General features: G+C 53.2%; 3 protein-coding genes across 5 annotated transcripts in view; 2 read left to right on the plus strand and 1 right to left on the minus strand.

The window, feature by feature from the left end:
* The window catches only part of GOLGA1 (golgin A1), a 46181-nt gene extending 37636 nt beyond the window's left edge, over nt 1-8545 (plus strand). For all 3 annotated transcript variants that reach the window (XM_045790960.2, XM_087869376.1, XM_045790959.2), the window contains 7 exons: nt 389-491; nt 601-758; nt 1243-1386; nt 4433-4492; nt 5043-5213; nt 5730-5816; nt 6289-8545. In XM_045790960.2, the coding sequence (XP_045646916.2) occupies nt 389-491; nt 601-758; nt 1243-1386; nt 4433-4492; nt 5043-5213; nt 5730-5816; nt 6289-6369 (804 nt within the window). In that variant the 3' untranslated portion in view covers nt 6370-8545. The remainder of the gene's footprint in view (nt 1-388; nt 492-600; nt 759-1242; nt 1387-4432; nt 4493-5042; nt 5214-5729; nt 5817-6288) is intronic.
* A 1059-nt stretch (nt 8546-9604) lies between these two features.
* ARPC5L (actin related protein 2/3 complex subunit 5 like) lies at nt 9605-16634 on the minus strand. Its single transcript, XM_087869377.1, has 4 exons — nt 16324-16634; nt 12236-12307; nt 11154-11330; nt 9605-10150 (listed from the first exon to the last, which is right to left on the minus strand). The coding sequence occupies exons 1-4, from the start codon at nt 16471-16473 to the stop codon at nt 10088-10090; spliced, it is 462 nt and encodes a 153-aa protein (XP_087725503.1). The 5' UTR covers nt 16474-16634; the 3' UTR covers nt 9605-10087.
* Nucleotides 16635-20765: 4131 nt separating this feature from the next.
* On the plus strand, nt 20766-25268 carry RPL35 (ribosomal protein L35). The gene is made up of 4 exons (XM_045790962.2): nt 20766-20880; nt 21324-21460; nt 22794-22875; nt 25088-25268. Exons 1-4 carry the CDS (start codon nt 20878-20880, stop codon nt 25235-25237), a joined length of 372 nt encoding a protein of 123 aa, XP_045646918.1. The 5' UTR covers nt 20766-20877; the 3' UTR covers nt 25238-25268.
* The last annotated feature ends 14 nt before the right edge of the window (nt 25269-25282 follow it).

Raw genomic sequence — 25282 nt, forward strand, 5'->3', positions numbered from 1 at the left:
AAGTCCTTAACAAACATGAGCCTCAGTTGCTCCTGAAAAGACTTTAGGATAATTACACCTTTTAGGAGGCATAACAAACATGTGACAAGGTCACGTGTATCAAATGCCAGGCGTGTGGCGGGCACTCAGGACCTGGAAGGCCGGGCCGAGCAGCCGCATGGCCGGTAGGCCCAGCATAGGCCAGGTGGGCAGCGAGGACAGTGGCTGCCGTGCAGGCCCTGGCCCCGTGTGTGTCCAGACGAGCAGAGCTTAGCTTCGGGGGTGTTCCAGGCTGTGGACTGCAGGGAGGGGTTCATGGGGGACCCTGGGTAGTGGAAAAGTGGAGATTCCTTTTGGGGGGTATAGGGTTACTTCTTCCAGCCTCGTCATCTGGGTCTTTCTGTCCAAGGCTGCTAACCTCACAGCTGTCCTAGAGGAGAAGGAGCAGACTCTGCAGGAGAAAACGGAAGTGATTCTCCAGAAAGAGCAGGAGATTTTCCAGCTGAAGAAAGGTGAGGAGTCTGCCCCCGCCGAGCCTTCTGACCTGCTCCCACCCGGTACCCCTGCCTGGAAGTGGCGTGGAGTCACCGGGCTGACGGTGCCCCCCTCTGCCTGGCCTAGGTCACGACTCGGCCCTGTCGCAAATGCACCAGCTGCAGAGTGAGCTGGAAGCCCTGCGGAGCCTGAGGGCAGAGGAGTCCGAGGCGGCTGCGACGGACGGTGTGCTAAGGCTGCCCAGCCCGGAGCAGGGCTTGTCGCTGTCAGTGCCCGAGCCTCACGTAAGTCCCCAGCGGAGCCGCGGGCCGGCGTGGTGGCAGCAGCGTGTGCCTCGGCAGGACGCAGCCTTGAGGAGGCGGTGGGAAGACACGGGCGGGGGAAGGAGCTGAGGAAGATACAGCTGGCGCTCACGAGCTCCGGGGTGTCGGGCGGGTCGCTTCCCCGTGCTCAAGCTTCCTCTCTTTAAAGCGGGGGTGCTCAGCTGCCTAAGAGCTTGTGGGTGTCGCGGAGCCCATCAATGCGCACCACGTGTCAGGGTGTGAGAGCCCTTTCCTTCCAAGCGCGCTCGCTGCGTGCAACGCTGAGCGTCCCTCTGGAAGGCATTATCGGGGTCTGCGCAGCTCAGGTGTGGTTCCCGGCCAGCTGCCTGTTCAGGCTCACCGGTCCGCACCTTTGGAACCGATCTGGTCCCCTTCCCCATGGACCCGCCACTTAGCTTGACCATTACTTTGTCCTGGCTCTCAACTTGCTGCCGCCGGTCTGTAGGTAACCTCGAGGGCCACGCAGGACCCCGTGTACCAGCTTCCAGCCGCAGAGGGAATCCCAAATGGCGAGGTGGGGGTCATGGACCTGGGGCAGCTACAGAAGGAGAAACAGGACTTGGAGCAGCAGCTTGCGGAGAAAAATAAGGTGAGGGTGCTCTGTACCTCGACCGTTTATCTGCCTGCGCTTTCCCGGTATTCGTGCCTAAAACCGTTCGGGCCCTTCCTAGAGAGTTTTGCGGATGCCCCTGGGCACGTCTCAGGGGAGATCTCACCTCTTTGTCAGAGGCCTTCTTCCTGGATTTCCACCTGCGCGGCCTTCCTTTCACGCCTCCCTCCACGTGAAATCGTGTCGAGTGTTAGAGCTCGGGCAGTAGTGAGTTCAGATGTTCACGGCCACCTCTGCTGTCACCAGTGGGTCCTATTGGACCAGTCAGCTTACCTCTCACTTCCTTTCCACGGCCGTGAGTCACCCAGCGTCGCCTGTCTTCAGGTGGTTTTACGGGGGGAGGGGGTGTTGGGGGATGAAATGAAGCGTTCGTTTCGAAATGAAGCTGGCCTGTACATTTCTGGTATTTGGCAGCGGCTTAATAAATGTCATGATCGCACCCACCCCGCGGCCTCTGCACCTGCAGGTGCGGGGTCCGTCCGACCCTGGTTTCCAGGGGCCCTGGGAAGTCAAGCGTGCTGGCTGCTCATTGCTCTGGCCTCCGGAGTGTGTGCCTGAGGGTGTGTATTTTTTTAGATCTTTAACAAAAGGAAAAAGTGCTCATCTCTTTTCTCTTTCTTGCACACACACATTTAACCTTACTGTGAAATATAAAATATAGAAAAGCACACAAACACATGTGCCCCAGGGCCCAGCCCTCAGACCTCTCTAATGGCACTCAGTCCCTTGCTGCACGCTGCGGGCGTCCGCGTCCTTTTCACAAGCCCAGACGGCTCCCGGAACCCTAGATTGTCTCTGTACCTCCAGGGCAGTGTCTGAAACACATCTGAAACTTAGACCACCCGAAACCAAGCTTCAGACTCACCCCGCTGCTCAGCACCGGCTGCTGCCCTTTAGCTCAGTAAGCGTGAAAAGTAAAAATCTTGCTGTCGTTCTCAACCCTGGTGTCTCTTCCGCAAGTAACAGCCACACCGTTAGCCGGTCCTTTTGGTGCTCCTTTCAAGCTACACCCAAACTGAGCTGCTCCCCATCCCCACCATCGCCGCCACCCAGGGTCAGGTTATCATCGTCTCTCCCATACAGGCTGGTGTTGGGCTTCTAACTGGTTTCCCTGTCACCCCAGGGTTCCATCCGTCTGAAGACTTCCTCTCTGTATACAAGCCAAGTCCTTGCAGTGGCTCACAACGCCCTGTGTGGCCCCTTAGGACCGCTTTTACTGCACCCCCTCTGCTACCCCCAGCACTCCCTCTCAGTCACATTGACCTTGCCTTTCTGTGAATATCAAGGACCCTCCTGCCTCAGGGCCTTTGCACTTGCTGAGTCTTCTGCCTAGAAGATTCTTCCTGCAATTCCCTCATTTCCTTTATGGTGTCATTTTGTCAAAGAGGCCTCCCTGCTACCCTTGGCAGCCCTCACCACCAGAACCTCCTTTTCCCTTACCTTGCTCTTTCTCTCCACACCTCTTAATACATTCTGATGTACTAAATGTCTGGTGATTGACACTTTTCCTTCCTGAGAGCATTTTTCTTGTTTTGCTTATTGTTTTTCCCCAGGCTCCAGGTCAGTATCTGCTACATAGTAGGGACTCAGTCAGTATTTGTTAGATGAATTAATCCATGAGCCAAAAAGCTAGAAAATCAGGTAACATATCAAATGTACTTTCAGGGGAATGTCCAGCCTGGTGGTCAGCCAAGAGAATAACAGACTGAAACCACACGTTACCACTTATAAAATAGGGTGTGTCGGAGTCCATTTACTGTGCTTGACAGGAGCTGAGCCTCTGACAGAGCCATCTCATTCTGTGGAGACTGTGAACACACCCCTGGAGAAAGCAAAGCTGACCACCGCTTTAAAAATGGAGGCTCAGCCCCACTGAAAGACATGGGCATCCCCAAGACTTACCGTCACACTGAAAGTTAAAATTAAGGGGGCACCTGGTAAGCTCAGTTGGAGCATGCGACTCTTGATCTCGGGGTCATGAGTTCAAGCCCCACGTTGGGTGTAGAGCTTATTTTAAAAAAGAAAAAAAAAAGAGGAAAACTGTGGAAACCTGTGGAAACTCTGATAAATGTAAAACACTATTCAAAAATTTAGCTGCCGGGGCGCCTGGGCGGCTCCGTCAGTTAAGTGTTTGCCTTCGGCTCAGGTCATGATCCCACGGTCCTGGAATCAAGTGCCTGGCTCCCTGCTCAGCGGGGAGTCTGCTTCTCCCTCTCCCTCCCCCCCACTCGTGCGCTCTCTATTTCCCTCCCTCCCTCTCTCTCTCAAAAATAAAATCTTTAAAAAAAAAAAATTCTAGCTACTCAACCCAAGATTGGTGACATGGACTAGAAGTCCACAGGAAAAACTAATGCTGATGTTACAGTCATGATACTTGGGAGAAACTTCTTTTCAACCTCCTTTCCTGTATTGCTGGCTATACAATAAATGCTTTCCTCGGGAAAACAGAGGTTAGCCCTTCTAGTGCTTACTGGAGTGTGTAGTAAATTACACTTAAGGTTCAATACTAATTAAATTCACTGAAAGTAAATAAAAGAAACTGTAAGAATAGATAAATCTGGGACGGAACAACCGTGCTGTCTTACAGTGTTCAAAATAAGCATTGAAAATGATATTTCAGGAGAGCAGCGGTGCGGGGTCATGGCACATAAATAGAATTCTGAAGGACGAAGTGTACTGTCCAGAGGGGTTTCCAGCTGCGCTCCTTCCACAGGCAAGCGTGAGAAGCTGTCCTGAGGGCCGAGCCCCTGGGGGAGCCTGGGGCAGTCCTGGGGCCCAAGTGCTCCACAGGGAGTATGACAGTGCCCTTTGTGGGGCCCGGAGCAGAGCAGTGAGAAAGGGGGGAAGAGCCCCAAGCACGTAGGTGTGACAACACAAGCCTCTTGGGATACAGGGCAGGGTCTTAGAACAGGTGTCTGGGGCGCCCAAGGCAGTGGCTGGCTGTTCTGTTGTCCTTTGCTCCCTAATGACAGTGAAAAGTGCGTTTAACGAATGGCTTTTTGCGGGGGGCGGGGCTCTGTCTCAGACCATAAAGCAGATGCAGCAGAGGATGCTGGAACTCAAAAAGACTCTCCAGAAGGAACTGGTAAGTGCCCCTCTTCTGCCTCGTGCCCGATGATGCTTCCCCACCCCCTCCCACCCCCGTTGATTGCAAGAGGTTTCTGGAAAGCCAGATGTTGGCTGGTGGGACAGTGGCCCTGCCAGCTTGAACACGCCTCTGCAAAGTAGCTGTGTGACTTCGGGCGTGTGCCCTCCTTCCCCCAGCCCATTGGTGCTCGAGAAGTCAGTGACGCGATCTGTGCGCTGTGCGTGGACGGCAGAGGGTCGTGCCCAGGCCTAGGAGAGCAGCGCCTCTGCGGTGCTCCCTGCCCCAGAGGTGTCCTGACCGGGGTCAAAGAAATGTCTGAACTTCCCTGATGACCTCTCTCCTTCGTCAGCGGCCACCCCACCTGGAGGGGCTGAGCCTTCTTCGGACACTAGAAGGCGCTCCCTTCACCCACGGGGCCGCTCTCGCTACCGTGTGCCAGGCTGGGAAAGGACGGCGGGTGGTCACGGCGCGGGCCGGGTGAGTGTCCCGGGGGATTTTCACACCTGTCTCGGGGGTTCAGTGTAGCCTCTTTCCATTGGGTTTTCAGAAAATCAGACCCGACAATGAGCTCTTTGAAGTCCGGGACAAGCCTGGCCCTGAGATGCCAAACATGGCTCCTTCTGTCACGAATAACACCGACCTGACTGATGCCCGCGAGATCAACTTTGAATACCTTAAACACGTGGTTTTGAAATTCATGTCCTGTCGAGAATCTGAGGTAAAGGGCTCCTGAGTTGCCTTTTGGGTCCTGAGTGCCTGGCTCCTTTGTCCAAGCCTCGCGTGGCTTCCCCCCAAGTCCGTTGCTTTCTTCCTCTCCCACGTTCCGATCTGCCCACCAGTGTGGGCACCTGCTCGTTTCTCCAGCTGGCCCTGACCTGCTGACTGCAGCGAGCAGGGGGGCCGAGAAGGGGACTGGCCCCTGGGAGGCCGTGCTTGGGGGTGGGGGGACGCCGAGGCAGAGTCCAGGGACCTGAATCTACCCCACATTCCTGCGTCTGCTGGAGAGCAGGGCAGCTGCTGCGTGGATGTCCTGGGGATCTCGCCAGTTCCCGAAGGAAAAGGGGGCAGGGGGAAGAACTGGTCATTGTCAGACCTGAGAAAGCCCAGCTTCACTCTCCCCGTGGTCCTTGCTCACCAGTCGGGAGCAGACCCAGGAAGTGCTGCCATTTAGACCCCCGACCACCCCGCTCCGCCACCACCAAAGCCCATGGCAGCAAAACTTCCTTTGTTTCAGGCTTTTCACCTTATAAAAGCTGTGTCAGTGTTGCTGAACTTCTCACAGGAGGAAGAGAACATGCTCAAAGAAACCCTGGAGTATAAGGTAGGTCGCCGGCCTGCCGTGGGCTCTTAGAAACTGGAGCCAGCCAGCCCAGCGTGGTGGTGGCGGGGAGCCCGCTTGCCCAGCTACGCGCCACCAACAGGCTCGTGCTTTCCCGGGCACTTTCACTGACGTCACTAACGTCAGCAGCCCCGGGTCTGGCCTGGCATCCAGACTTTTAAAAAAATAAAATATTCAGAAAGTACTTGCCAAAGGGATAGAAGAGAAAACAAATTTGAGGCAGAACTACCCACAGTTCCACCACGGGGTTCTCCTGCTCCGCGCACATACTTGGGATGGGCTCCTGCCCTGCAGACCGGTTACCGCACCCAGCGGCTTCACTGCGAGCTCACCGCGGGCGTGACGGGGTGTGGAGGGCCGCGGGGCGGCTCGGGGATGGGGCGGGGGGGCCATCAGCTTCCTCTGCACCTCATCCTGACGCTCATCTCAGGAGCCCTTTCTGTTTCAAACACAGATGTCATGGTTTGGGTCCAAGCCAGCCCCAAAGGGCAGCATCCGGCCGTCCATCTCCAACCCGCGGATACCGTGGACCTAGATGGAAGCACCGACAGGCGGAGCTCCACGCGATGACACTTTTTCTGTGAAAAGAACACTGACACACCAGTCCGGGTGGGTTTTTAATCACTGTAACTGCAGTATTTTGTACAAGCGTCAAAACATTGTTTACAAGACTTAAGGCGCCCTTCCCGACAGACTGATCTGAACCTCAGGAGGCGGCTGACCCTGTGTCCTTGTGCTCCCCAAACGGGAGGGTCCTGGCACTACCCACATTTCCACAGTGCTGCTATAACCCCAGCTCTGGCCAGCGCCGTCCGCACCCGAGTCCCCTGAGCGGCCACGTGAGCACTTAAAGCTGAAGCCGGCAGCATCTGGCGGAGAGGCGCCCCCGATGCACCCCGTAGTGATGACGCTGGACGGAAGGACGGCCCCTTGAGGTGGGGTCCAGCAGGCCAGACCCACCTGCTTCGGCCACGCAGAGCCAGCTCACTGGGGTGGGCTTTCAGAAATTCCCTTTCCCGGCAGGCGTGTTTGGGTTCAGATGAGATAGAAGAGGCTTTTTAACCCTTCCTCTCAAGAAAACGTTATTTCACTGTTTCTCAGACCACCCAGAGCTTTAGATGTGCGCATCTTTACCGTACTCGGGGCCGGTGTGGATTCAAGAATATGCAACTTTCTGACAGTATCTCATTTTACTGAAGAAAACTAGCAGATATATAAAAAAGATCCTTAGTACCAAATACACTCAATTGCCTTTTTAATGAATGTACTTGTCTTGGATAGGTTGCTGGTAAACCATTTTAAACTATTTTTTATAGCTAAAGTTCTTCACTATTATAAACATGTCTCTGTATTATAAAGTCCATTTAATTGGTGTTCTTAAAGGCAAATCGGAGCATCAAGAGGAAATTATTTCTAAGATTGGGATGCCTTTCCCTTTTTTAATTTCACTAGCATTCTATGGTCTCTGCTTGCCCCTGAAGCAGTGTTGGTATTTCATTTGCTCTGCTCTTAATTCTGTGTTGTAAGACTAAGCAAATGGTAACCACGCGTTTGCTACGGTTAAGGGCGGTCTGCTCCATGCAGGGGAAGCAGCAGCTGTCCCTCCCCATCCTTGACCAAAACACCGGAAGCCGTCTGCCTTCCATGTGGAGCCACCACCTCTCCCCCCACCCCTACCCCTGCATATTTAAGACAACACTACATTCAGATACATACGGCACGGCCGCAGTGCATGACAGCACGCCGATGGCTCTGGTAGGGACCGGTGAAAACTTGTTCTGTTATTAAGGAACGGGACCGTGCTTGCCCTCGATAAGCCACAGTATGGACTCAAAAGAGAGACTGTTACTTGATTCCATCTGATGCAAGTTTCACTGGTTCGATAAAAAGCTGAGTTAGTAACTGGAGCTCCTAAATTTCTTCCCGCTTAGCCAATGATGTAAAGTTACATTTCTCAAAAATGCGTAGGGTTAAAATATGTAAAATGTATCTCACAGGAAAACAAGCATTTGCAGGGTTAAATGTACTGCATTTCCAGAGCTGGGAGTACTGAGCCAGGGCAGCATCACCGTCATCCCAGCTAGGCCCCGTGCCACCGAGCCACCCGAGCCACCCGTTCTCCGGTTACCTAGCCCCTCCCGTGGCTCCGCCCCGCAGATGGCCTTCCTTTGTTGAGAGTATTACTGTCCATTTATCTGGTGGGGACACAAGACAGGAGTTCCTTCTGTTCTGTAATTTTGGTAAGAGGTAGCTTTTCCAGCTGTTCCAGGAGAGAATCCCCATGGTCGGGTGGCTCAGGGCTTGCCAGCGGCCGCTGCGACAGCAACAGCGCGGTGGGAGCCCCGTCCCCGCTCCGCCGTGGCCTCTCCAGCCCTCCGGCTGGTCTCAGCCTGCCCCGCCCACAGCGAGTGGCTCACTCAGCCTGGACTTGCTTAGGGAGGACTCACTCTGAGTAGGCTTTCCTCCTGCATGTCGAATTCCCTTCAGCTTTAAGAGGAAGAGTGGAGTAAATATCCTGAGTGATTTGATGCACTTTGACTTGTATAAAACGTTCTGTGATAGTATGTACAGCCCTTTATATGAGCATTGGATTTGGATCTCTCTCCATGTTGTAAATAGGAATTATATTCTCTAAGACCGCTGTAGAAAATTCATTTGTGTCACTTTTTGATTAAAGCTCTTTAACCCAGATGCAACTACAGTGGGTTTTACTTGATAGTCTGGGGTGTCAGTATTTGACTAATGAAATGTAGTACTTTGTATCTCGTATTTAATACTCCAAGGCAAACTTCATGGACAGACCTTCCAGTTTGGTGATTAGAGATGTGGGGAGAGTGGCTCCTGGGCTGATGAGGGAGCAGAGATGGGGGGAGGGTGGCATGCCTGGAATGTGCTTCCCCCCTACGTTCCCCAGTGCATCTCTTCCATCTGGCTGTTCCTAAGTACATCCTTTTATGATAAACCAGTAACCTAGCAAGTACAAAAAAGGGGGACAAGGGAAGACAGCTCTAGAACGTTTGTCTTTCAGAAAGCACCCCCCCCCCAGATTTAGGTAAATATATGTAATTTAATGAAGCCATCAGCCCAGTCCTACTTCCCAGGAATGGTGGGGGTTCTACAGAGGAATTGGAAGGCTTGTGTCACTTTGGTCAATGTCTTCTCTCCAAGGACCACATCAATGGGTCCTTTAACAGAATGCAAACTGCAGTTCCATGTGCTTAAAAGGTTAGAAAAACATCTTGCTCTTCAAAGCAGCTGGCTGTCAGTGTTATATGGAACAAAATGTTCTTTTTGTATCTATAGGCTGATGGTACCTGTTTCTGGCTTTTAATTCTTTAAAAAAAAAACTTGTCAGCATGTCAGTAAGGGTGTTCCCACCACACAACCCCAGCCAGCGTCAGGAGATGGGGACCGGGCCCTTCTGAGGCTCGCGCCCAAAAGATTCCGAGTGTAGTCACACAAACTAAAGACTTTTAAAGCCTAGATCAATTATTGAATGTTTGGCACTTTATTAAATAAGCTCCAAAAGTACATACAAATCAAAGGAGTAAAACCAATAAATAGTTATCTGGCAAACTCTCTCCACAGCAGCCAGCAGCACCGAGCCCAGGCCGGAGGTACTGTGGCAGAGAGAGGGCCGCGCTCGCCGCCCGCCCCCCGCCCCCCCACCGGGATCTGCTCCGCAGGGACGCGCCCACCCCCACATCAGTTTCTCATTCATTACCATCCCATTCGTTACTCACTTTACATACATGAAACACACCGCAAAGTACATACTAATAAGCCAAGAGCTTTATTGATGCAGCAGGCACTTTACAATGAATCCAAGAGAGCCCATCTTCTCTGCAGAGACGGGATGTCTGTACAAACCCTCAAAGTTTTACTACTTCAAAAAAACAAGCTCTCCCTTTTACCACAGCCCTTGGATCTGCGCCTGCCCAGATCGTCCCTCCCCCGTGCGAAACAGAGCACACAGGTGCGCCCGACCGACGCTGGCCAGCCACTCCGGCAGACAGTTACGACGTCAGTTCTGTGTTACTCGTGGACAAAGGCATAGACTATCAGATCCTGCAAAGGATTTAGGAAACAGACGAGTTCTCCCTCCACCTTGAAAATAAAATACACTTCAGCGGATGCATGTCCTGAAATAGTTTAGTTGGGAGTTCCTAGGAAGACGGTCCATTGTCAATCCCTTCTTCATCAGCCTGTGCATCCAAAATTCTTCTCAAGGTAACATGAGTCCTTGTATTTTTTTAAACAGTCTTTCTTGCTGTAAGAACTCTTATAATGGAGCCTAGTCCTCCTACTGCTAATGCCTGTGGGGGCAGGAAAAGGAAAGGAGTCAAATGAGACCCGGCTGGCCCAGGGGGAGCCCAGCTTGCCGGGGTACATGGGACCCGTCACAGCTGCCTCCCCAAGCCCTCCTTAGAAATGCCAATGGGGCTCAGCACCAGTCGCTTAAAGGGACCAAAGGACCTGGCCTCCACACCAGGCAGAGGGCTTGCTCAGTTCCTGAGTAGCACGGCCACCACCCCCTCCCTGAGCCCCGTTCACCTTCTGGCCGAGCAGGACAGAATGCCCAGCAACAGGACCAAAGGCCACCATCACAGCCAGCACCGAGGCTCCCCATGTGGCTGACCCCTCAAAACTCAACAGAGCCTTCTGGGAAGGACATGGTGTTCGTAGTCGCCTGGTCTCCGATAACGACGAGCAAGCTTCCCGCAGCTCTCCAGAGCAGGGGGACGGTGGCTAAATGAAATGCCTTGCTCTTGTAACGAGCTGAGCAGAGGGCAGCTCCCTGTGCTTCCGGTGGACGAAAGCCCTACTCAGCGAACATCCAGGTTTCTGCCACTGCCCCTCTGGCCTAGGGAGGCTGAGGCCCGGGCGGGAAGCCCTGACAGGTAGCCGGAGGGTTCAGCCTGCATTCCTGAGACACCCCCCCCCCCAACCACCACCTTCACCAAGACAAAGCAGCTGCCACCACTGAGGCAAACCAAGTCTTATGAAGCCCCAGCCACAGGCACGCCTGCCTCCCTCCCACCTGGGACTCCGTGTCTCGCCATGCCACGTCACCTGCCCCATGACATGCCCAGCATCGGTCAGCAGCTAGAGCCACGGCAACTACCAGAACCAGTGAACCCCTACCCAGTGCTTCCACGGGAGAAGTGACCAGACGTCCTAGGTTGTTTTAGGTGTAGCCCCTTACTCTCAAACGCCTAGCAGACTGGGCTGTTTGTTTCGGAAACTCGGGCCTGCTAATGTGAGCCCGGGGTGGGGGCGAGGCGCTGGGCCGCCTGCGGGGGCAGTGGGTTCACGTACCTTTTCGTGCCACTGGAGTAACACTGCGCTGCTGTTTTCTGTGGGCTTCTCGAACCCTTTATAAATGTACTTCATTAGCAAGTCAATGCCATTTCTGTCCAGCGACTGCACAGCCTGCTCGATTTCACTGCTTTTAAAGTTTGTAAGCACTTTCAGCACCACGCCCTGGGCTCGTTCCTGTAAAGGAGAGAGAAAGGGAGTGACACCCAGAGCCGGAGCCCAGGCACATCCACGGCCTCCAAGACAGCCACCACAGGCATAGACCGAGTGGTGAGAACGCTTCAGAAACACGGCCCAATTTCTCATTTGTCTGGGACGGTTACAAAGTTAAGTGGCCACTAAGTTATTCCAGTTCTTTGGGGGAGGGTAAGTGGTTTACCAGACAGGGGCATCACTGATTTGAGGACACCTGCAAGGCCTCCCCAAGATCACAACTGTAGAGGTCTAATTTCTTAACAGGTTTAAGAAAAGCTGCAGCTTCCCTCTGCATTCACCCCCATGACAGAGGGGCCGTTTCCATCCCCCTGAGAGGTGCAGCCACTGCTCACATCAAGATGCTGTTACAAGACAGCAAAACCCCAGCTTCAGAGAGAGCCCTTTCCTTGGAGCAAATTTTAGACAGCTTCCAGACAGTTGTGATGCAATAAAGCATGTATCTGCTCACCTTGTTTTTAAAAGGCAAGAAATCTTAAAAGCATTGAAAATCCTTATGCAAATAAAGCCTATTCAATAACCTTTAAAGCAGAAACACTGCTAAGTCCCATGTGGCAAAGCTAATTTATAGTTTTGCTAAGCAGCAAGGGCTGGGCCGACTTCTCACCCCATGAGGCCCTGGGGAAGCGTGAATGTTTCTTCGGGGAGCTTTTACTATAAACATTGACAGCTTTGATGGCAGGAGTGCCAGGAGGCTGCCATGGAAGCACTGCCCAGTGCCAGCTCGCTCCCTTAGTAAAGCCTCACCGAGGCTGACGCGAAACAGACGCTGTCTGGAGCCCCGGGGAGCGCACACTCAGCTGGACACACAGACCATCTCAGCCCCGGGCCGGCACCACCCAGCAAAGCTGCAGCGCCACCGCCTTTACCTTCACGGCTTGATTCTTGGTGTTGACGGGAGAGTTCCGCAAGGCTGCGTGGAACGCCCGAAGCATGTCCCCTGTGCATCACCACCGGTTAAGGATGGTTAGGCTCAAGCGTGTCCACGCTTTTATTAATGAACTCATTTCACAAACAGTTCGAGAGAGAAGAGTCGAATGACATCCACGTACCCCCCCACCCCCCACTGCAGATTTCAGGTGAGGCCACAGCCCATCCAGAACGCAGCCTGTAGCCCTCCCGAGCTGCGCCACGAGTAGAGGGCACCACTGCCAACTGTGAAGGCCCTCCTGCCACCCCCAAAACACGTGTGGACACTCCGTCCCTCCCGCCCTGGAAGGCATGAGCAAAGCAAGTGCCCTCTCGGCGTGACCTGAATAGAAACACTGAGCTCACTTGCAATGGCTTGGTACTGGGCACCGTGTCTGCCCTGCTGGGTCCTCACAAGAGTGATGCGACACTAGCCCTCTCACCTTCTCATTCTCAAAAGGGAAGGACAAAGGCACAAATGCAGGTCTCCTAACTCTTAATCCAATGTTCTATCGATTCAACTGCTAAAGAAATTAAGATGTGCTAAAACGTCTATCTTCCAAGACCCACCCAGGTCTGTGACGTCCCAACAGCTACTAGGAGGGACAGTGATTAATCTAAAAGCTTTACCCCAAAATATGAGCCAATCCTCCCCACTCCCCTCAACCTCAGTTGCAATCCTGACACATTCTTTGCTGAGGTCTGAATCCACAGCACTCAAAAGAAAATGACAATCTGGGTTAGGTCCCCAAAGGTGACACCTATTTTAAACTGAATTACATCAGCCAACTTTCATTTCCTCATCTGAAACACTAGCTTCAGCCAAAAAGCTTCAAAAATAGAACATGGAATGGCTTCTGCCCAATCAGGTCTCCACTCCTGTTTGTGCGATACCTACGTGTGAACAGAGCCTCCAGAGCCCCCACCCGTAGTGTGGGCTCCATCTTGACCGTGCTGGGCCCCCACCACCCAGGGGCCACTCCTGTTGTGCTCCCCGACCCTGCTGGGCCCTGATCCACCTTCCGCAGTGGAGAGGCAGCCCACCCCCTGTATCTGCTAGCTTTGCAATCCCTCCTCCTCAGCCAGGCAAGCGCCGGTGTGGTAGCAAGCACTGATAACTTCCACCTTGGAACTGATTTGGCATCCCCGAGTAATAAGTACAGTCTTGGCAGCTTAGAAAGAAATGTAGGCCGGCGCTCTTTAACCAGCATGGCTGGCAAACAAAATCATTCAAGGGATGGACGGGGAAGGGCAGGGTAACTAGTCCACGGGGGCAAAAAGAGTCACGGCTTTAGTTACCTCTGTAGTGCCAATCTACCAAGCATTCGCCATAGGTGTTGATGGATACAGCGCCTTCAGCAGCTTGGGGAGATCTGGGGAGCAGGGAGTGCACCACATTTATCAAGCTGGCCTCTGTGCTCGGCTTACAGAACAGGCTGCGGAGGCTGGGGACCGCTGCCCCTCGTCTCTAGATCAGGGCTTCTCAACCACAGCACTATTAACATTTTAGACCACACGACTGATGTGAGGTCTGTCCCTGGCCTCCACCCACTAGGTCCCAGCAGCATTCCCCAAGTTGTGACAATCAAAATGTCTCCAAACAATGCCAAATTTCTTCAGGGGGAGGAGAGAGTGCAAAATTGTTCAAAACCACTGCTTTGGACAGATTCCTGCTCCTGAGGACCAGAAGGTTCTTCAGTGAGGAAGAAAAGGAACGAGTATTTTAAACTCCCTACAAGGTCTCAGGTGCTTCCACATGTCATCCCAATACTGCTAACAATGCTGTGACAAGAAGCATTATTCTCATTTGAAAGGCAATGAATTTGAGGCTCAGAGAAGGGAAATGACCTGCCCAAGGTCAAAAAGCTAAGTCCAGCTGGCCTTCAAACCCAAGTATGCCCAACTCCAAAGGCAAGTTCTTTCTCCAATCCCCTGCTGTCACTCTACCCAAAGACCCACGCCACACGTCTAGGACACTCGCTGTGTGGCCAGCACTGTGAAGCCTCTGCAATGCTGTTGTGATGCTCCCATGGAACCTGTAAGGCCAGCGTGGTTCCCCTCCTGTTCACAGAACAGGATGCTGAGGTTCAGAGAGGGATGAAGTCACACAACTACTGCACGATAGAGTTGGGTCCGCGTGGATACACGGCTCATGTTCCAGTTCATCGGAGTGATCTCCTACCATGATCCGATGCCCTATACGGCACTAGGACAGGCCTTCCCCTACATTCCCCCACTCCAATCAATTAATCTCTATCCCGAATCCTCTGGCCTCTAAGACTCCTAAAAGCCTGTTCTACAGTTTAAATTCAGTGATCTAATGTAAGTCCAACACCTGGCACATGGTAGGGACTCAGTAAGTACCAGTTCCTGCCTCCTCCCTCCCTGGGCTCCACATTTGTCAGGATTTCAGTTCTCACTGCTAACCTCACTTTCCCCAATTCCAAGAGGTAGACTGTCTACGGTAACAAGGTTTCTGACACTGTCACTAGTGGAGAAACTGCCACCAACTGGATGTGCTAAACCTCGGCCTCTGAGCAGTCTCAAGGAACCTACCATTCGTCAGGGGGCGTACCAAGAGATGCCCTGCAACAAGCCCCTGTAGCACCAGAACTAAGACAGCAGATAACCAGACTTTGTTCTCCCCATCTGTGTGGATGGTCCTGGGCCGCAGGCCCGACCCTGGAGCCTTTCTGGTACTGCCTGCCCATAAGCCAGGTCCTACACCAGACTGCAGAATCAATCTTCCCTCATGAGAATCCTTCTCATGACCCCATTTCAGCAATGGGGTAAGCAGGGTGATCCTGATGGAGCAGGAAATACAAGTTTGAATCCCCACCTTTGAAAACACATTCCTATTCAAAGTCTGGTTTTTGTTTCAAAGGCACATTGGAGGAACACTGCAGGACTCCTCCCTAAGGTAGTCTATGGGCCTGACTTCCCAAGCTGAGTCAACTGATTAAACACCCAGAACCTGATTTATATACAGCATGAGCCTCCAACCCTGCCCTGGCAAGTGCGGGGGAGGGGCAGGCACTTCCTGTAACACCATTTGAATAAAGAAAAATCCTTCCTGTGAGAATAAGTCAGTTTCCTGTGCTCAAACTGCTAAGGGACCGAGCAGGCTGTGACAACCACCTCTATTTTTAATCTTGTTTTCTAAATGCTTGCTTTATGTGGCCACAAGAATAGTCATTTCCAGTCATGAGGCTCTACTTTCACATTTCACTTGATGCTGTCTGGTTTTTCTTAGCTCTCAACTACTAGTTTTTCCCTGCTTCCTGCACAAGAAGGCTATTTCGGGGAGGGAGCCAAAACTCACTTGTTGAACGTGGCTGAAACCATCAAGGTCCACAGCCCAGGGTGTTCATAGGAAACTGAGAACAGGTGGAAAAGAGTGGCATTAAGCTGGAGGGTCAGACGGATTCCGGGGTGGGAGGCACACAATCTCTGACCTCAGGGCCGACTAAGGCTGCAGCCTTCGGTCCCCCTTGGGTCCCTTCTACCCTTCAGCCATCCACCCACCTATCTTCGTGTGGTGCTGCAAGCTGGCCCAAGAGGACTGTGCCCGGGAGCCGCCTAGGCCGCTCAATTACTCAGCGGGGCTCACCTCGGCCCCTCCCGCCCATCTAGCTCGAGAATGGCCCCATTTCCTGCAAGGGAGGGATGGGGTGATGGGGAGCCCAAGGAACGGTCAGTCTGAGGGGATGAGGAGACAGAGGGGGAGGAAAGAGGGCAGGCCTCGCGGAGGAGTGAGGGGCCTGCGGGGCTGCAAGCGCGTCGGGCGTGCTTCTGGGACTGGCGAGCCGGTGAGTCCACCAGGGGCTACCGGCCGCGCTGCTGAGGGAGGATCCGAGGGCCGGAGTCCGGGACAAGGAGAGTGGGGAGACCGAGTCAGAGGGAAGAGGGGGATACCCGCAGTAAGGGAACCTGGGCCGAGGGGAGCCGGATCGGAAGGGACTTGGGAGATGGACCTCAGGGGCCCCGGGGTGAGAGGAGTAGGGAAGCCGGCCTGAGGGGCGCCCGGCCACCGCGCTGGCTAAGGATATTGCCGCAGAAGGCCGTCCACCTCGCTAGGGTCCGGGCCTGGCTCGGCCGCCGCCGCCGCCGCCTCCTCTTGCTCGTCCACGAATTTGTTCTCGTCAAACTCATCGATGTCCACCCGACGGAAGCGCGAGGACAGTGTGTTCCGGGCCATGGCGGGGACTCGGCACCCGCTCAGCCGGCTCCGCTCCGGGTCCGACCTCGGTTCTACCCGGCTCGGCACCCTCTCAGGCTCGGGGGCGGGAAGCGACCGCCCGGCACCTCCTCCACCTCCTCCGCGCGCAGACGCCGCCGCCCGCCCACTTCCGGGCCGCGCCGGAACCGGAAGTGCCTGTGGGCGGGAGGGGAGGGGCCTGGGGGGGAGTGGCTGGAAGCGCTGGGAATCCGCCTGGTAGTCACCCGGACAGCTCCCAGCCGGACTCTCATCTTCGGGGAACCTCACTCCTGCGGTCTGAGGACCGGGCACTCCGTCCCAGCGCAGGCCCAGCATCGTGGCCATCATAACTGCGCTCAGCTTCCCTTCTGAATCCAAGGAGTTCCTGGCCCTGGAAGGGGCCTGCGCGGACACAGCGGCGGACGCGGGGGGTCTTCGCTGCCTAGACTGTGCACGGGCCCCCAGAAGAAGGCTCCCGCCTCTGCCTGTCGAGTGCTGGGCAGACTTCTTTGAGAAAAAAACCTTCGAGCTGAGGCCTGAGTAGTTCTTATACCTCTAGGAGTGACGGAGGGGGTGGGGACCCTAATTCTCAGATCTTAGGAACCTTGAACTCCACCACAGAGCTCAGAGGAAGTTAGTTGTCTCTGCCTTGTACACAGTGACTCTATTGTTAACAGACTGGGAGCCTTTAAAGACGTTTAAAGTGTATCCAAAGTGCTGACAAGACAAAACATTTGGACTTGGCCCCGCGAGTGTAGTGGTCACCTGGGCCTGGCTGGTAGGGGATGGGGAGAGGAAGATGACCCTGTGGTCACCATCCTGACGGGAAGGGCGAGGTCCTGGGGGCTGAGAAGTCAGTCCTGGCTGGAGAGGTATATCCTGGTGGGAAGCGGAATCCCCAGAGTATATGATATGGAGAAAGATGGGAGTGGGGGGACTAAGGGCAGAGTCAAGGACGACTCTGGTGCCAGAATTGAGTGCCTGGGCAGTTACTTGAGGGATTCTGTTAATAGGCCTTAACCTTAGATTAAATTGGGTCTTTGTTTTCATATAATTGTACTTTTTTTTTTTTTTAAGATTTTGTTTTTAAGTAATCTATACCCCCAACGTGGGGCTGGAACTTACAACCCCAAGATCAAGAGTCACATGGTCTACTGACAGAGCCAGCCAGGTGCCCCTAATTGTACTTTGACCTTTTTTTTTTTTTTTTAAGATTTCTTATTTATTTATGTGACAGAAAGACAGCCAGCGAGAGAGGGAACACAGCAGGGGAGTGGGAGAGGAAGAAGCAGGCTCCCAGCGGAGGAACCCGATGTGGGACTCGATCCAGGAACGCCGGGATCACGCCCTGAGCCGAAGGCAGATGCTTAACGGCTGCACTACCCAGGCGCCCCTGTACTTTGACCTTTAATAAAGTTTAATAGTTAATGAAATGTGACTCGTTTTTATTGTGTCAAATACTTTTCATTGAATTGTGTCTACAGATAAAAAAAATTATTGCCAGGTTATGATGCTACCTAACCTCGGGTGCTAAAGATACAGACTCTTATGCTGGTAAGCAGGTGCTGAATAAAAGTCTCTGGGATCCTGGAAACAGGCAAAGCCCACCTGCCTTTCAGCTCCATTTCTTGAAAGAAATCTTTGTGACCCAGGAAGGCCACAAGACAGCAGAAATTCATATCTCCAGAACTTCCTGGTCAGAAGGAACTTTAAACCAGAAATGCCCATTTTACAAGTAAGGAAATAGCCCGTTCTGGTGAATGAAATAATGACCCTGCTTATGACTGTGGATCTCCCAGTCATGGAGGCAGAATTTTAGAAGTCTATGTCAGGGATGACTGCATGCTGAGGGTATAAAAAAAACCACGCAGTGCCTGGCAGTACCTTAGATAAAGTGGTCAAGAGAGATGTCCCTGAGGCGGTGACACTGGTCAAGGACCTGAAAGAAGTGAAGGAGGGAGCCACGCAAAGGCCCAGACACAGGGAAGACTTGGTATATTCCAGAAACAGAAAGGTCATACTGGAGTGCAAAGGTGAGGAAATGAGGGGCGCCTGGGTGGCACAGCGGTTGAGCGTCTGCCTTCGGCTCAGGGCGTGATCCCGGCGTTATGGGATCGAGCCCCGCATCGGGCTCCTCCGCTATGAGCCTGCTTCTTCCTCTCCCACTCCCCCTGCTTGTGTTACCTCTCTCGCTGGCTGTCTCTATCTCTGTTGAATAAATAAAAATAAAATCTTTAAAAAAAAAAGAGAAGAGATGAGATGGAAGTGGGGAGTTGAGGGACTGCTATAGGCTGAGGAAAGGATGTGGTCTAACTCATGGGACAACACTGGAAATTCTAGGCAGTGACATGAGCTGACTTAAGTTTGAAAAGGGTCCCTTTAACAGCTGTTTTGAGAATACATGGGAATAAGAGCTAATAGCAGAGAGGTGATTTAAAAGGTGACACCAGGAATGTCTGGGTGGCTCAGTAGGTTAAGCGGCTGCCTTCGGGTCAGGTCATGGTCCCAGGGTCCTGGGATCAAGTCCCACATCGGGCTCCTAGCTCAGCAGGGAGCCTGCTTCTCCCTCTGCCTGCTGCTCCCCCTGCTTCTGCTCTCTCTCTCTCTCTCTGACAAATAAATAAAATCTTAAAAAAATAAAAGGTGACACCAACAGTCTAGTGACAGGCAATGGTAGCTTAGGCCAGGCAGTTGTCATTAAGAGTGGTGGGAAGATGTTGGGTTATTTTGAAAGTAGAGGCTGCAGAATTTGCTGGTTTGTTGGATGTGGCATTGTAAGAGAAACGGGAGTCACAGATAACTTCCAAGTTCAGAAAGATGTGCACAATCATTAGCTCTAAGAGAACTATAAGCATTTGGAAAATAAGACAGCAAAGTCCCTGTGCACCAGTTAACTTCCTTTTAAGATTAATCCATGCCAAGATTGCCCTCTGTCTGCCCTCTCTTCCCCATACCCACCCACGTCTTGGAAGCCTGTCTCACCGTGGTCCGTGGCAAGGCTCATTAATTCATTGATCCAACAAGCATCCATGTGTTGGGCCTGGAGACTAGATAAACCAAATCAGGTGTCAGCCATGGTTCTATCAGGAAACTTCCAGGCTGGCTGTGGAGACAGACACATAAACATTTAACTCAGGATACATGGGGCTAAAGAGAAGATTGCACAGAAAACTTAGAACATGGGGCACTTGGCTGGCTCAGTCGAAAGAGCACTACTCTTGATCTCGGGGTCGTGAGTTCAAGCCCCATGATGGATGCAGAGATTACTATAAACAAACAAACACAAACAAACGACAACAAAACAAAAACAAAGTTTGGGACAAAAGGGAGATAGTATCCCAATTTAGTCCAATGGGCTAAGGCACATTAACAGAACCCCATAAAGGAATGGTAGAAGGCTTCCTCAAACTTGACAGCAACAAGGGGCAACCTGGCTTTAACTAATGCTCTGAGAGCTGTTGGTGCATCTTTGTTAACAACAGTGGGTGGCACTAGAGTGATTCTTGCTTGCTGGTTGAGGCAACAATGAAACTGCCCAGTGAGAAAGCCTGCTTTGTGAATTCTCCTTTAACTTTTAGGGCCCAACTTAAGTGCTCATTCCACTGGGTACATTAATACCAATGATATTTTGAGTGACTGTTATACATTAGATCTTGTGCTGAGAGTTTTCCATGTTCCTAATCCTCAAAAATACCCATTTCGCAGGTGAAAAAACTGAGACTCGGAGAGGGGAAGGTATCTAAGAGTCTTAGCGAGCACGAGGCAACAGAGCAAGAATTTGAAACCGGGACGGGATCACTAAAAAAAAAACGCCTTGAATGCTCTTTCCCCTGCCACATGCTGGCTCCACTAGAGCGGTTTATGGAGTTGGGAGTACAGCTGTCTGATCCTGCCTCTCCCCGTCCACTTCGGATTTTAAATTCTTCCAAGGTAGCAGTGTTAATTCATCTCTGAAAACCCTCAACCCTCATCATCCCCTCTACCCCCAGGACACTGGCGCCCAGCTCAGAGCAGCGGACTGGGCATCCTGCAAGGTCTACCGAATGAATGAATGAACGAGTAAATGACTGAATGGACGAATTCGAGTCCTCACTGTGCCATCTCCGGTAAGCTGCCGGTCACCCCGGCCCTCAGTTTCCTCAAATGCTCTGCTCAGGAGGTGAGGCAGACCAGAGCAATCGCAGCTGCGGGGCTCCTCCCGGCGGAGCTAGACCCACGGGACCACCGCGCTCCCCGAGGCGAGGAGGGGGTGGAGGAGTCAGGGGCGGAGCTAGAGCTCCCTCGCTGCGGGGCCATTGGCTGCGCCCGACGCCACCCGGCAGTAGTTGTGGAGGTCAGCCCCGTCCCCTTCCTCTTTCCCTCGGTCTCTTTCCGGCGGCGGCAGCAGCGGCGAATTGTGCGGCCATGGTGAGGGCGATGGAATCGGGTGCCATCCGCGCGCTGTGGGGCTCGGGGCCTGGGGTGGGGAGCTCGAGGTGAGCGGTGGGGTCCCATCTGCCAGCCGGGCCTGTAAGACGCCGTGCGGAGTGGCCTCGCGCCGCCACAGCCGGTCTCCCGCCCTCTCCCCTGCTGGCTTGGGCCCGGAGAGCTGAGCCTGCGCTGCTGGCGCCTCCGTCTTCCCGTCTGCGGAATGGGGGTAGCGGCTCAGCACCGTGGCCGACCTGGGCGAGGGCGAGCCCGCCGGGGCCTCGGTTACCCTGCCCAGGGCACGGCCTAGGCGAGGGAAGCCAGGCCCCCAGCGCGCCCTCCTGGGGCGGGTCGCGCCGCAGGTGGAGGGGAGGATGGCCGTTGGGGGGGGGTGCGGAGGCGGCCCTGCCGGGTGTTTGACCCACACCTGGACTTGTGCTCAGGCCAAGATTAAGGCTCGAGACCTTCGCGGTAAGAAGAAGGAGGAGCTGCTCAAACAGCTGGAAGACCTGAAGGTGGAGCTGTCCCAGCTGCGCGTCGCCAAAGTGACAGGCGGCGCGGCTTCCAAGCTCTCCAAGATGTGAGTGAGGGCGGCCGCGTCTCTGGTGTGGGGGACACCTGTGCATCGGAAGCATTTGTGGGTTTTCGAAGCCGGCTAAAGGAAGCGGTGGATTAAGTGATCCTGTAACGGACCCGTGGGTTGGAATGCCATGCCCGTCCTGACCAGCCTCTCGAGCCTCCCCCTGCTCGCAGCCAGCCGCACGGGACACCCGCTGTGTGATTTTCCTGTTGTGTGCCTTGGACCATTTGGTCCTTTTGCTTGGAGTATCTTTGCTCGGCTTCTCTGACGGGAGAAAGAAAGGGTTGTCCTTCAAAGGACCTTTTTCACGCAGCCTTGAAAAGTCTGACTGGACTGGTTTTTTGTTTTTGTTGTTGTTTTTTAACCACCTGGCACTAGCACTTGACTTTTTTTTATCTCACCCTCCCTCACTTGGTAGGGGGGTACCCTGCGCCCACCCCTCACTTGAGTTGTAGTTACCTTATTGATTTACATGCATCAAGCGTCAGGACTTGGGAAAGGGACGTGGGTTTGGAGTCTGTGGAACTGGGCACACATTTCCTCTTTTGCCACATCCTACCTAATGGGTGTGCTGACTCAGCACCCAGAATTTTTGTTGTTTTGTTTTCCTCTTCTATATAATGGGCCCCTAACAATGGACCTCTGGTGCTTGGAGGGGGTTGGATGAGTTGGGGAACACAAGTTGCATGCTGAATCCTCGAGACTTTGTTTACCAGTGATCTACCGAGTGGCCGTCCGTCATCCCCCCCCATGCCTCCTATTCAGCATGACTACAAATCACTTATTCCCAGCCTGTTCCTGTGTTCATCCTTTCCCCCCATCGCCTGCCTTTCTTTCTTTTCCTTTCCTTCCTCCCTTCCCTCCCCTCCCTTCCCTTTCTTCCTTACCCCCCTTCCTCCCTCCCAAGCGGCCCCTCCTCTGACTCCTTAATCTGGTCACCCAGCTTGTGGCATGATTTCCCACAGTCAGCTCATTTAGGTTAGGCATTGCTTAGGTTTTCATAAACCTCTGAGGATATATGGCCCGGGATGGAAGATCTTTTCTGATCTGCCCTCCACTTCTGCTCGGTGAATACTTGACAGCTTTTCAGAAGCCCTTCCCTGTCCCTGCTCATGAGATGCCCACCTCCTAGAGTCTTCGGGCCTTACCTCCCAAACACCTTCTTTCTGGACTGGGTTAGGTACCTCTTGGGTGAATATGAATGAGCTGGTGGGGGATAGCCCTGCCGTATGACATCTGGGTCAAGTCCTAAATATAAGATGCCTTCCGGGGCGGGGGTGGTGGCAGCATTGTATGTCTCCACCACCTTCACTGATGTCTTTCTGTTTTGTAGCCGAGTTGTTCGCAAATCGATCGCCCGTGTTCTCACAGTCATTAACCAGACGCAGAAGGAGAACCTCAGGAAATTCTACAAGGTGAGTTTGGGCTGGGGGAGTTAGAATGCTTAGCTGCAGGGAGCAAAGTTCTAGCCCTCCCTTGGCCAGAAGGGTAGTATAAAGAGCTTCTGCTGGGGGCCATGGGACTGGGCGTTCCAGAGCCTTCCCAACTTGTAGGTGGGTTTGCTTCTTAACCCACCATCTTGCCACCAGCATGGCACGCAGACTGCATTTCCTCAGGGCTGCAGTTGGCAGGAAATCAACAGTGTGATGGGAGTCTGGCTGGAGCCTTGGGTTTTTAATTCATTCTCACCTGAGTGAGTTTGGGCAGTCTGTGAGGATTAACTTTAAATGTTTTAGTTGTCTTACCAGCACTATCTCCATCACTTTGAAGCACCTGAGACGCTCATTTTTCAGATGGGGACCTCAAGTTGTAGAGAGGTTAAGTTGCCCAGAGTCACCTACAGATAACTGAGGGATTGGGTCTACTTTCCAAACCATGTCTTGGAGAGAGGCGGATTGAGCGCTCCTGGGAGATTTCCACAGGTGTCTGGCGCCTCAGCCGAGGATTTTTAAGCCATTTTCTGGTCTTGTCCTTTTTTTTTTTTTTTTTTAAGATTTAATTTATTTATTTGACAGTATAGCAGGGGAACAGCAGGCAGAGGGAGAGGGAGACGCAGGCTCTCAGAGGTAGAGAGCCTGATGGGGGGCTCGATCCCAGGACCTGAGCAAAGGCAGACGCTTAACGACTGAGCCACCCAGATGCCCCTGGTCTTGTCCTTAAAATCGGTGTTATCAGGGCTTACGCAGTGAAGCAGAACCAGTAGGAGACTTCATATGTATGTATACATCCATCTGATTTATTACAAAGAACTGGCCTATGTGATTGTGGGGGCTAGCTAATAAGCAAGTCCAAAATCAGTAGGCCTGGCTGTCAGGAAGAGAAGTTCATGGGCAAGCTGGAACCCAGATGACACAGGTTGAAGCTGCTATCCTCAGGTGGGATTTCTTGGGGAGAGCCTCTGCCCTGCATTAAAGGCCTTTGAGCTGATCAAATCAAGCCTGCTCAGATTACCCAGGATAATCTCTCTTAAAGTCAGTGGATTAGGGGCTTTGAGTACATCTGCAAAATAGCTTCACATCAACATCCAAGTTAGTGTTTGAATACTTGGAAGCTTTGACCTGTCAAAAAAGCCATCGTGGTCGTGGGCTGGCTGCCTGGGGGACACTAGCATGTACTGTTGGGTGGGGGGTGCTTCCTCCCCTGGATGTGTATACATTTGTGTGTGGGAACGTCTTTCTGAGAATTGGGCTTGAAATTCTTTGATCAGGCTCTGGGGTGACCATGCAGAGGTGACCGCCTGGAAGAATTATCTTCTAGTGAGTGTAGCCCCTGCCTGGCACCACTCAGTCAGGGCCGTAGGTGAGGCCTCTGCCCTATGGTAGTGCTGTCCGATAGACTCTGCAGTGCTCGAAAAGCTCTGTCTGCGCCGTCCAGTAACCAACCTCTGGCCACATGTGGCTGTGGTGGCTGAAGGCCTGGGTTTTTAATGTAGACCGCATGTGTGGCTAGTGCCTCGTCTGGTGGACAGCAGAGCTCTGAGGGTTTAGTAAACCTGAAATGGACGAAGCCCTGACTTGTGCTGCTGATATCGGGGATGTGGGTGGACAGACTCGTGCTTCCAAACCCCCACCTTAGAGCTTTCCCTCCTCTGCGCGGCTGGTCTCTGCAGCTCTCTGCCCTGAGGCTGCTACCCACTTACCTCACCCCTGTCCTGTGCCTCCCGCTCTGAGCTATTGGCAGTTTCCAGAAAGCACCTGAACTGCTATCCTGCGGGGCTTTTGTGCACGTCGTTTTCTCCCCTTGGCACTGGTGTTCACTCAAGTTGCTTGCTTTCTAGGCTATTACCAGTCATTAGGTGAAACCTTCTTAATCTCTTTCCTCCTTCCCAGCAATGGGCCACTTGTTAGCTGTTCAGTCTTTCCCATCGGGCTCGGAGCTCCTTGAGCAGGGGCCAGAACTGATTCATCACTAGGACAGCTCTCAGCACAGGGCCTCAGTCCCCTGCTGGTGTGGGTGTACTATGCCTCCTCACACTCAGGTGTACAGAGTAACCTCCGCACCCCAGTGGCCTCCTTCAGTCACTTCCAGCATCTTCCGCAGACCCCCCAGCAGCTCAGTTCCAGCGTCTGCTGCCACAGTAGCTCCTAACCCCTGGTGCTCAGACTCCCCTGCTCTCCCATCACCCAGGGTAAGAAGTACAAGCCCCTGGATTTGCGGCCCAAGAAAACACGTGCCATGCGCCGCCGGCTGAACAAGCATGAGGAGAACCTGAAGACCAAGAAGCAGCAGCGGAAGGAGCGGCTGTACCCGCTGCGGAAATACGCGGTCAAAGCCTGAGCACTGACGTCAATAAAACACAGACAAACTGGCTGGTGGTGCTTT

This window comes from Ursus americanus, chromosome 18 (genome assembly GCF_024610735.1).
Source record: "Ursus americanus isolate L20-20 chromosome 18, mUrsAme1.1.p, whole genome shotgun sequence".
NCBI classification, from domain to species: Eukaryota; Metazoa; Chordata; class Mammalia; order Carnivora; family Ursidae; genus Ursus; species Ursus americanus.

Excerpts from the sequence above, each read along its gene's own strand:
- RPL35 (XM_045790962.2), top strand. Across the intron at positions 21,461-22,793 it reads GCTTCCAAGCTCTCCAAGAT|CCGAGTTGTTCGCAAATCGA; the intron begins GTGAGTGAGGGC and ends TCTGTTTTGTAG. Across the intron at positions 22,876-25,087 it reads ACCTCAGGAAATTCTACAAG|GGTAAGAAGTACAAGCCCCT; the intron begins GTGAGTTTGGGC and ends CCCATCACCCAG.
- ARPC5L (XM_087869377.1), bottom strand. The coding sequence starts at position 16,473 with ATGGCCCGGAACACACTGTCCTCGCGCTTCCGTCGGGTGGACATCGAT. Across the intron at positions 12,308-16,323 it reads TGGACGGCCTTCTGCGGCAA|GGGGACATGCTTCGGGCGTT; the intron begins TATCCTTAGCCA and ends TGGTGATGCACA. Across the intron at positions 11,331-12,235 it reads CCAAGAATCAAGCCGTGAAG|GAACGAGCCCAGGGCGTGGT; the intron begins GTAAAGGCGGTG and ends TCTCCTTTACAG.